At 36.9% G+C, this 12,167-nt stretch overlaps 1 protein-coding gene across 1 annotated transcript; it reads left to right on the top strand.

The window, feature by feature from the left end:
- The first annotated feature begins 8,039 nt into the window (after positions 1-8,039).
- Positions 8,040-10,855, top strand: LOC116730467 (interleukin-1 beta-like). The gene is made up of 5 exons (XM_032579733.1): positions 8,040-8,174; positions 8,315-8,561; positions 9,205-9,369; positions 10,038-10,174; positions 10,279-10,855. Exons 2-5 carry the CDS (start codon positions 8,342-8,344, stop codon positions 10,498-10,500), a joined length of 744 nt encoding a protein of 247 aa, XP_032435624.1. The 5' UTR covers positions 8,040-8,174; positions 8,315-8,341; the 3' UTR covers positions 10,501-10,855.
- The last annotated feature ends 1,312 nt before the right edge of the window (positions 10,856-12,167 follow it).

Below are 12,167 nucleotides of genomic sequence, written 5' to 3'. Positions count from 1 at the left end.
TCAGCTGTTTTGCAGTTTTCTGGAAGTTTGTTCCAGGTTTGTGGAACAAACTCCCAGAATGCTGCTTTCTCCATGTTTGGTTCTGGTTCTGGGTGCAGAGCAGAACCAGAACCAGAGGAGCTGAGAGATCCATTTCAGTTCAGTTGTAATCATCTGGCGGTTCAGGGAACGTTTCATTAAAAATCATTATATTATTTCTAATAATGTTCAGTCAGTGAGTAATCCTACCTCTGGACCTGTGGCATCTTTCTTCTGACTAGAAGACAGTTATGTAGCATCATAAAAATATTTAAATGATGCAACGGCCCACAATTGAATTTGCTGTTCCAGTTTTCATCATCCTCATTTGACATCCTAAGCTCATTTTTGTGAAAAAGTTGCCAAATTTTGCACATTTACCTGCGTCTGTTTCCGGAGCTTTACTCTTTTCCTTCCAGTCACCGCTCCTTTTCCATCTTTTAAACTCCACTGACATTCTAAAATGTCAGGATGCGAAAACCAGTGGAGGCATGTTGTGACCTCATACGCTTTGCTGCTCTGTTATGAAGCACAACCTGTCTTCATGTTCATGTATCATTTACTTCAGCTGCGTTCACTCTGCAGGCCTTCATGCTTTTTTCTGTGGTTGTTCACATTTCCAAACATAAGCTACTTGTATATGATCTCCTAATGTGAACAGGAAACGACCTGAAAGTGTCAAACATGTGCAGTAGAGGGCGCTGTCACGTCACATGTAGCTGTAGATGTAATTATGGATGCTAACGATGGAGCGTATCTTGCGATTTTAAAAGCAGCACATTAACAAATTAATCTGGATTACCCGTCCGCCATGGTTGTTGTTTTTCTTCCAGTTTCCACGTATCAGGATGCAGAATAGTGACGTTTGTCGAGTGTCAAAGACGTTCAGGTCGGATGTTTGCAACCTGGCCGTACAGATTATGTTTAAAAAGATCGGATTTAGAACCACATCCAATTCTCTGGACTATTAAACCTGAGATATTTTTCTCTATATGTTTGTGAATTTGCTTCAATCAATTAATGAACCAATCAAGTTTATCTGGATTGGAATGTAACCCAATCCAGAGAATTGGGTCACATTTGTAAAAACCTGATCTGTGTTGCTCAGACTGTCATGGGGCGATCAGATCGTTGGCATAACAGGGTGCAGCTGTGAGGAGAGAGCAGAAGGCAGGCTGAGGGAGAGGTCTCAGAATGAACCTAAAAAAATACACAAATATTAAGAAAGGCTGGTCAAATGTAAAAACAGAAACCAAGGCTAATTATGAATAAATAAGGAAGTAAGAAAGCAAACATAAAAACCAAAACAACCCACGGTCCTGGCCCATATTGTTCTTGTGGCATAAAGTTCAGATTCTTTCATCATCCAACTGTTTACTCGTCGTTTATCTTTGATGTTTTTGACCAAATTGTTTATTTTTTACTTTTTCTTACTCAACTTCTGTTTTTGATGAGTGTTACTCATTTAGTGACGCAGAGACTCAGCAGTACGCCACGTTGAAGTAACTAGATGAGTAACAACAGGAGGTCCAAACATAATCTAAGAATTTCTCACTTTTTGTGTAATATAGTATTTATAACCATTGTATATTCCACTGTAGGCAGACTTATTAGTCAAAGCTGTTTCTTTATTTAGTATCAGGAGTTTGAAGATGTGTGAAAAGCTGAAAAAATCCCTCGTTGTTGCTCACACGCTTTGCCATGTGTGACTTCACAGATTTTAAACCTTCAGCAGCTGCTTTGCGTCACCTCTGTGAATACTTGCTTCCTTATTTGTCCTGAACTTTCAGGGAGATGTGAAAGTGTGAAACTACTGCGTAGAAACAAATTTCCCAGTGCCAACCTGATCTGTTACATTACACAGCAGCAATTAAATGTGAGTGATTCACGCAGGATCAACCGCAGCAGGCGGTGGCACCACGCCCGGATCATTATACCTGCTGCAGACACATCCTCAAATTATGTTGGCTTGAGACAAATCAGAAATTTCCACTGCTTTTGTTTGATTTGATGTTGACAGTCCAGATTTTCCAGGTTTTCTTCTCAAACGAGACGTCAGACTGAACGTTTGCGTCTCTCTCTGTCTGGTTCATTTTATATAAGATTAAAGTCTTAGACAGTTTATGTTCTATGGCGGGCGTGTCAAACTCTGTTTCATTTTGGGCCAAATAAAAAACCTGGCAGTTCTTAAAGGGCCGGTTGTGCCAGAATGCATTGATACTTCCATTAAACTGTTAAAATATCAATAAATAGTTGTCCCTCCAGGATTTCATGATTGTTTTTGTGTTTTCTGGTAATCAAAATCATAGATTTTGTGGTGGTAATTTACTAATATTTGTAAAAAATAATTTACAACATTTCCGCTAAAATGTGATGTTAAATGTGACTTTTTATTCATCGCCATATCAGGCCGAGGCAGCAATTATTTAAACCCGACGTATTAGACCAATTTTGAGAAAAACTTTCAATAAAATCAGAAATAAAGTGGGGATTTGTTGATTTTGTTTTTCTGTTGATCTGTTAAAAACTGGAGGGACTTATTGATGTAGTCAAGAGGGCCATATAAAAAGCTACGGCGGGCCGGATTTGGCCCTCGAACCTTGCGTTTGACACATGACGGCAGATATTTTTGAATTTTAAAGTTTTTAACTGAAACTACATAAAAGGATTAGATAATTACTCGGCGTGTTTCATTGCTGGTGACACTCATGTCACTCAGTAATTCAGGTCAACAAGTGAATGTCAAACATATTGATTTATCACACGCAATGATCTGTTCAGAGCATTTATGTCTGTTATTTTTTTTATTATGACTCATATACAGATCTGTCACTATTACACAGTTTACTGGATGATAAATTGGCCCAGACGTTATTGTGATAGATGATAATATTTCTGTTTTTAGACAATTTACAAGTAATATAATGTCCTAATAATAAAGAACAGATTCTCAAAGATCTATAAACTTTAAATTCTAATGAACATTTAAGACTGGAACTGGGAGACATTTTAAATATTCAAAATAAATAAATGAAACAACAAAGAAAATGAATTATGAAGTCTCTGTAAACAAAAAAATGTCCTTTAAAAATGGCCAGTTGAGACTGAAGCATCAAACTGAAGATGTTATCATCATAAATAAATTATTCCTGCAGTTAACTGATTTGTTGCGACAGGCCTCATCGCTCATGGAAACCTCAAATTCAGAAAGTCTGAATATTACAGAAAAATGTCCGACTGATGATCCTGTTTGTGTCTTCAGCGTTTTGCTTCACATGAAGCGCCGGTTCGCTGCGGCTCTGCTGGTTTTCAGGCTGCAGCTTGTTTCTGTGTTGGGTTTATAAAACCAGCGCAGTGATTATTCAGAGCGTCATCAGTGTGACCCCTACTGACCCTCAGACCTCTGTGGACTCTGTCACCCGCCCTGCAGCACTGTGACGTTTTTCCCTTTTCTGCAGGTTTGTCACTAAAAGCATTTCAACTCTTTCCCCCTCCATGCGTCACCTGAAACACATTCAGCCTTATCATTTGTTTCTGATCTGACTCACTTACAGCAGCGTTTCCCAGGAAACGCCTCTCAGGCCTCTGATGACAATGTCGATATCCTGAAACTCTGTTTGGATACAACTTCTTTATCAGCTATGAAACATGGAGAACTTCTTATGGAACCAACAAAAAGTCACAATAATGTAACTAATTAATAGAAAAATAGAAAGTAGCAAAAAGAAGAGAAGAGGAATACAGGAAAAAATGAAGGAAAGAGAAGAAAAAAGGAGGAAAAAGGGGAAAATAGAAAAGATAAAAGAAAAGAAAAAAGGAAAAAAGCTGAAAAAATAAAAAAAATTGAATAACACAGCATGAATATCCAAAATATAAAAAGTGAATATTGACCAAACATACAACTAAATTAAATGTATTATTTATTTCAAACATACAACCAGAACCACAGAAACAACCACAAAGGTTTAAGCTTTAGTTTAATCTACCAAACCTTCATTAATGGGAAAAACAGTTCAGATTTCTCTGGTGGTGTTAATGGATGTTTTTAAATCAGTGAATATCTCCACAGTAAACCGTTTTATATTCTCCATAACCAGTCTGCTGATCTTAATAATTATTTTTCATCTGTTGCACCTACAAATACTGAATGGATATTTATATGAAAAGCAGTTTTTAGATCATCTTTATGAGTACGTTTAGCAGTTTAACACATTCTTATGTGAAGTCCTGTTGTCACAGAGCTGAAGCCCCAGAGGTGGAGATCAGGTCCGCGTCCGAACAGCTGAGATGTTTCACCAGTGACAGGAAATACTGACGCAACAGTCATAAAGTCATAAAACTAAATTGTTTTTGGTCAAAACTGGGATCAGACATTCTTATCTTTTGTAAAAGTTTAATAATTTACTCGTGTTAATGTTTGATAATGATGCAATAGCTTGTATTTTATGACTACTTAGCTTTAACAGTGGCTATAATTTGCAGGTTTAGTTGTTGTTTTCTCTACCAGTATTTATGACCCTCATATTAGTTGTTCGTTTTTAGGAACTCACTCCACGAAAGAAAATAAATGATTTTGTTAGCGGTTTTCTTCTCTCATATGTGAATTCTGGAATATAAAAATGTAAATTACTAGCTTGGCTGTTGTGTTGTTGTTTATTTAAATGTTTATTTTGCTCTCTACATGAAAGCTAAACCCCCAGGGTGACGGTTCATGCAGCTCTGCGGTGGGAATCCTGCTGGACCGGAGCCAGCTGGTTTTCAGCCTGTAAAGTGACGCAGTTCCTCTGTCTGACACCAGATGAGGAAATAAAGAGGCAGCCGATGTTAAGCAACTCTAAACAATGAACAGGGTCAGGAAAACCGCTGGAAATTTTCTTATTCAAATTAACAGAACCACAAAGTCACACAGAGACACTCAAAGACGTAGAACAATTAGAAAATGAAACTGGAGAAAATTTGTAATTGCACTTGATGAACTTTTCCTGAGATATATTTTAATAGCAGAAAGTTTTCACTTTATTTTCTTCCTTCTTCAGAAGTCATCTGACAACATTTCAACCAAACTCTCATGGTGTTTAGTCACATTATAAATAAACTTGAAGGGCATATATCATCATTTTTATGAGTTTTTTTTTACAGTTCCAAGTATGGAGAGAAAATATAGGTAGCAAACAGACCTGAGCTCTGCTAAAAACCCATGAAGTTTTACATAAAACATCAAACTGGAACACGAGAACCAATCTGAAAACTTACAGAGCAAATGTGTCCAGTAAATAAGAAAATTTCAGCAGAAATGTTTAAGAGCAGAAGTTTGGAGGCGTAGCAGACCAACAGTCTACGCAGGAATTTATTATTATTATTATTATTATTATTATTAATAATAATAATAATAATAATAATAATAATAATAATAATAATAATAATAATAATAATAATAATAATGATAATAACACATTTACTTTGCTTGAACAGGACCAGAGTTCATTTCCCTCGTTGGTCCAGACTTTTTGTGCAGGTGTGAAAACACTCAAACCAGATCTGATGCCGACCAAACAACCAGACTGAGACCCACTTTTTGATTTGGTCTCGGTCCACTTCAAAATGACTCCTGGTGTTGTTTGCCTTGGGTGTGAACAAATACAGACCAGAATCGATCCCATCCAAGTCTTTTTGGACTTCACCAGCCACCGTTGCCTGGCAGCATAGTAAAAATAAGCTCTTCGTTGTCGCTGACACTACCACTGCACGTACTGATTGTACTGAAACCCACAACTTCCAAAGTTTGTTTTCTTTGGGTCTGTGCTCCGTCCAGTAGGAGCAAAGATTGTCACCTTTAATATTATTTACAAATTATAGTCTGATTCCAAACAGCACAATATGAAAGCAAACTGCACCAAACGAATAAAATAAAGTCCGTTTGGTTCGGCCCAAACGAGCGGACCAAAGGATTTTCCTGGTGTGAACACATCCTAAAACCAAACCTTGGCAGGTCAAGTTGTAATTTACCACAGTGAAAAACTAAAAAACTAAATCTTAACTTGACAAAGGTTTTTCAGTTACAAACTGGGATCAGGTTTCCTGTAAAACATGCTGGCCAGACAGTATTGCTGCATAATTAGTACTTTTTTTACATGAATATATGTATAAAATTAAGATTTTAAACATTTGCAGGTCTGTTTCATGAATATATTTTGATATGGAGGTTAAATAATTAATATCAGTCTCAAATGGAGATTCTATGTACAAAGGGGAGAAAAAAGGTCTAAACCAACTTGGTACATGTCAGTTATCCAAGTCTAAGTCAAGGGAGAGTCTAAGTGAGAAGAGGGTTTTCTTCTCACACTGAACTGGATTTTTTAAGAGTATTGGGAAACATTTTACCTTTATTCTCAATTCTTAATAGTAAAGTTGTTCAAATTTAGCAAGTAGATTATAACATAATGAGGCACGTTTTAGTAAGTAAACAAATGCTAAACTTCTCAATGAACAGAACGGTTAGTGCTTTTATTTTGATACGTTCAGCCGGAAGTATCCTTAAAATCTGTGTAATATAGATATTCATGTCTATGGTATTACATTTAGCATCCCGTTTCATACTCCATTCCAGTAGATGGCGCTAATGCACATCTAAAAGCTGCTTGCCAACGGCCTTAATAATAATAATAATAATAAGAAGAAATGACTTTTCCTTGTGAAGTCGCAGTTAGCTTAGCAGCAAGAGGATGTCGCAGGTACTTCAAGTTTATTTTGTTAAAACATTAACCAGTCATTTAATATCGTCTTTTACATGGGTCCTAATTCTGCCCCAGAAGAAGCCAGACCTTCTGAATCTGGATGTAAACAACGGCTGAAAATTATAAATATGAGCTTATGAAAGCAGTCTGTTCCATTACAAATGTGCACAAAACGATGCCAGTACTTCGTTAAACACAATTTCACAATTGCGGTGTTTCTACTAAATAAGAAAAATAATTAAAATGACATGTAAATAAGTTTGTTCATGGGATAAATTAATGTAAAAAAGATGCAGGACCAAGATCCTCCAAATACTTCCGGTTGATTTCTTCTTCGTGGTTTTCATTAAAGGCAGCGTCCAGTTGTTAATCATATGACTTAAATGACGCCAAAACAATTGTTTCCATTGCAATTTTGTGAAGTGAACATAATTTGATGGAGCCAAAAACAATCACCTCAAAACTTTTTTATTGAAAAACCTTTTTTTATTTTTTTTTAAATGGTCGATTTTCCATTAACCGAATTTATGCTTGAAATATCAAATTGTGCAATGATATGGTTAATGGTAACGCTAGCAAAGCGCATCACATCCCAATCCCACCAGTCCTGGTCCGACTCCTCATCCAATCAGACCCCAAAGCGACCGGCATGCGCAGAAGAAGATGGTTGACGTCACACAGCAGCGCTCTGTTTACCAAATGAATATTGGATGGATTTTAAAGTTATTCAGCCATTGGAGTGAGATCACAAGATCATAATTTCAAGATGATTTTGGAGTTATCATTATGTACTATAGATATAATGTATATACAATATAATGTATATGCATTTTAAATTATGTATACATTTTTACACACATTATAGAATGAACTGTGATGTGGTCCATCTATCTAGTTACCTAGCTCTATATCATATACACAGATTTTAATTTTAATTTATTGGGTTTTACATTTATGTAAACTTTCTTTTGGAGGGAAGCTGCTGCTAAAATTTGTTCTAAAAATGGGAAATTATTTCTTTTTTTAGATTCACTTCTAGTACCAACTCCTGCTGCTTTGCCAGCTGGTTATAAAACAGTGGAAGCCCATGAAGTGGAAGATCGAGGTATTATTTACTCTGAGCTGTAAAACAGAAACCGGCCCTGAAGGTTCGCATGTTGTCGTGTGACGAGTCCTACGTGTCAGAGCAGGTTTTATTGTTGCTCTTAACTATTTTGCACTTTATTTTGCAATCATCCTCAGTAAGTACAAGGTTGCATCACCAGTGAGCGCAGCAGTGAGCCGTCCCACATCCGCTCTGAGAAAACTTCCCTCTCCGTGTCTTTAAAAGGCCAGCAGGTCAGCTCAGACAGGCAGAACATCAGCACCACTGATAACAAAGCAAACCCAGCAGCACAGCTTCTCTTCAGTCGCCTTCTTCAGGTAAACTGGCCTTTACTTGTTGGAGCTTCAGCTGCAAATATTCCTAGAAAGCTAAACTAGGGTATTGATTTAGCTTCTGCTGGTTTCTACAAGCTTGAATTTAACCAACATTTAATTTTTGGTCTTTTTTCTCCCTACAGAACTTTTGTTTTCAAATCACAATCCAGATGGAGTCCAAGAAGAACTGCAGCATCAGCCAGATGTGGACCAAGAAGATGCCCAAAGGAGTAGATTTGGAGATTTCCCATCAGCCCCCATCCATGAGGTGCGTCGCCAACCTGATCATCGCCATGGAGAGGCTGAAGGCCGGCATGTCAGAGTCGGTCCTGAGTCCCGACTTCAGCGACGAAAGCCTGCTCAGCATCATGCTGGAGAGCGTGGTGGAAGGTAAGCTCAGATTCTATTATTTGACTGACAAGAGAAAAGATAGTGCAAACAAAAAGGACATTCATTTTAAGCCAATTCTTTGAAATAAACATTTGCTTACTGATTTGATACACTACGATTTCACACTTTAAACAAAATAAGTTTGTGCATAAAATTCTGTAACTTCTATTACCAGTGTAATGTTAGCCTAGCTGCCTTCCTTTATCTTAAATAAAAAGAAAATTTCTAAATATTATTCAAAATTAAGCAGACTAAAATTGACTTTTGAACATTTTGAATCGATTCTAAATTTCCAGGACAAGAAATTGCAATTCTTTATAGAATGTTTTTTTTTTTTTTTTCTCAATTTATCGATTGAAAAAAACTCTGCACCAATACAGCACATTTAATTGCAATTAACAGCTTCACAATCTTGGTCAAACATGTAAATACAACTTTAATTTGTTCAGTCAGAACAGCCAATGTAAAATAAATAATAAAGAAACTGACTCTGACTAAAACAATTATGTGACTACGATGGTCAAACATGCAAAAAATAAACCGCAGCAAACCTTCTTTCAAATGATTGAGAAAGTGCAATTAGGAATTGGTCCATTTTTAAAAAGTATAATAGCAAACTAACCAGGCGTACTTCTTCATTTAGAGAGATTCATCTTTGAGAGGACTTCAGCTGGACCGGGTCAGTTCAGCAGGAGGGAAGAACATCCCTGCTCTGTGACGGACGGACAGAAAAGAAGCCTGGTTCTGGTCCGGAACAACATGGAGCTTCTGGCAGTGATGCTGCAGGGAGGCAACGACAGCCGCAAAGGTAAAACCGGATTTTAATTCTGCAAACTTTCCTCTTCCTGTCAGATCAGATATTTAGACTTTGCATAACCTCAGTTTTTAATTTTAAGAATAAACTGAAGAAAAAAGGAGTTAAGATGCAACTAAATTGATAGTTTGTGTTGCTTAGACATTTATAATTTCAAATAAACTTACAGAAAATATAGAGAGCACTGCAAAACCCCAAGTCTTACCAAGTATTTTGATGTAGTTTCTAGTGCAGTTATCATAGTACACTTGAGATATGAGTCAAAACTAAAATAAAAGTAACTTTTAAGCAACATATAGGAGCTTGTTTTAAGTTAATAATTCCTTAATATTGATGAAAAAGTATCAGCTTCATTGGCAGATTATTTTGATGAGTATTTCTTCAAATAAAGTAATAATGGAAATCTTTTTACAGGTTGATACTAATACTTCTTCCACAAATTAATCTGCAACTTTTTTAAACAATATTGTAGAATTACTTACTTAAAAAATCTTTTAATTCTTGCTGAAACAGTACTTGTAAGTTATTCTTTTAAATTTCAAGTCCACTAATATACTTGCACTAGAAACTAGACCAGAAAATAATTTTTTAATATTTTGTATTTTTTCAGTGACTATGACTTTTCTTCATTTATTAACATATTTTATTGATTTTTTCCTCAGTTTACCTGAACATGGCGACTTACGTTCACCTGACTCCCGACACTGGGCTGGGCCAGCCTGTGGTTCTGGGCATCAGAGACACTGACTTCTACCTGTCCTGCCACAAGGATGGCGACAAACCAACGCTGCATCTGGAGGTAAGCTCCTCCCTCTAATCCCACCGCCAGCGATCTGCAGACATTAAATCATCTGAAAGTTCCAGTGAAAAACTTTCTGACTGATCTTTTTTGTTTATTTCCAGGAAGTGGAGGACAAAGCGAGCCTCTCTGAGATCAGCGTAGAGAGCGACATGAGGCGCTTCCTGTTCTACAAACGGGACATGGCGGTGAACATCAGCACTCTGATGTCCGCTCTCTTCCCAAACTGGTACATCAGCACCGCCACCGACAACAACCGACCTGTGGCCATGTGCCAGGAGTCTGCCTCCCGCTACAGAACCTTCTCCATCCAGCGGCAGAGCTGAACCCGGCCTGAAGGAGGCGCTCATCAGTTGGATCGCTAACAGCACAACCACACTCTGCTGGATGGACGTGTGTGTGTTCAACGTAGTATTTCACTGTATGTACCAAGTACAGAAAGGATACTGCCTAATGTATTGACTTTGTCAAATTTCTACACAAGGTGGCGCCATTGTGCCGTCCAAGAAGCATTACTGTGTGAATATGTTTGGCTTAATATTTATGACTTGATTTTTAATATTTATTTATGTATTTATGCAAAACTGCTCATATTATATTCATGATCTGGAAATCCGCTTGTTAATCACTGTTTAGAAAACATGCAAATGTATTAAATAAAGATCCAAAATATCTATATTATTTATGTATTATGTGTATTATTTACAGTACAACATGTAGTTGCTCTGCAGAGTGAGCACAACTTGTCATTTAAAACATACGTATAATGTGTTTATTCTCCTTAACTTAAATGAGAAACAATATATAGATATATTTGGATCAACCTCCAACAGCTTTAAACTTTTGAACCTGCCATACATTTTAGCGATACTGATTTTCCATAAAGAAAGGTCAGCTAATCCAGTACGATTTACCTGACTTTTGTTTTTCAGTTGTAGAAAGGCTACAGAGTAACAACGGTAGAGCTGAATCAATTATTAACCGAGATGAATTTATTACCCAGACAATCAACTCAGTATACAGACTCAACAAAAATGGCCATTTACTGAACAAACAACATAGTCAGAGCAGTAATTAAGCCAAAACTGTTCAAAAATTAGTCATATTTGCATCTAAGAAGTAAAATCTACTTTGGGTGTAATGTCATAATGTTCTACCCAGAAATTCTCAAGTGTCAGTTTTAGGTTTACCTGATTAAATTATGTAAAAATATAAAAAGAAAGAAAAAGAAGTAAAAATGCCCCATTAAGGACCATTTGCATCCAATTAATGATCAGTTAATGCAAGAAAAATAATCAACAGATAAGCTCTACACCGTATTGATGTCATGCTCCAGCGCCACCTGCTGGTGGCCCCAGGAGCAGGCCTATGAAGTGTTTGCACACAGACACAACAGAGAGTCGAAGTGGGGATTCGAACCGGTGACCCACAGATCACTTGACGATCATCCTAAAATGTTAGCGGTATTTTTTTAGCTACAGATTCATCCTTTGCTACAGCTAATCAAGCGGTCGCTAAGATAGATAGATAGATAGATAGATAGATAGATAGATAGATAGATAGATAGATAGATAGATAGATAGATAGATAGATAGATAGATAGATAGATAGATAGATAGATAGATAGATAGATAGATAGATAGATAGATAGATAGATAGATAGATAGATAGATAGCATTTATTGTCATTGAACAGAATTCAACGAAATTTCCATTGCAGCTCCCGTGCAAAAGGTCAAATATATACAGTATAAATAAGCAAACACACAATAATAATAATAACAATATATACAACTAAATTAACTAAAGGCACTCAACCATCCAAAGAAGTAGCAGCAGGTCCAATTATGGCAAAATGCAGATGATGTGACAGTGCAAAGTGCAGAACAGTGTGGCTGTGTGGGGGTGGGGGATATGTATGTGTGACTGCGAGGTTATGATATGTATGGGAGGGGGGGGGCGGCAGGGAGTAATGGCTCTGACGGCTGTGGGGA

This window comes from Xiphophorus hellerii, chromosome 12 (assembly GCF_003331165.1).
Source record: "Xiphophorus hellerii strain 12219 chromosome 12, Xiphophorus_hellerii-4.1, whole genome shotgun sequence".
In the NCBI taxonomy this organism is placed as follows: domain Eukaryota; kingdom Metazoa; phylum Chordata; class Actinopteri; order Cyprinodontiformes; family Poeciliidae; genus Xiphophorus; species Xiphophorus hellerii.
This window is presented reverse-complemented; position numbering and strand designations above follow the sequence as displayed.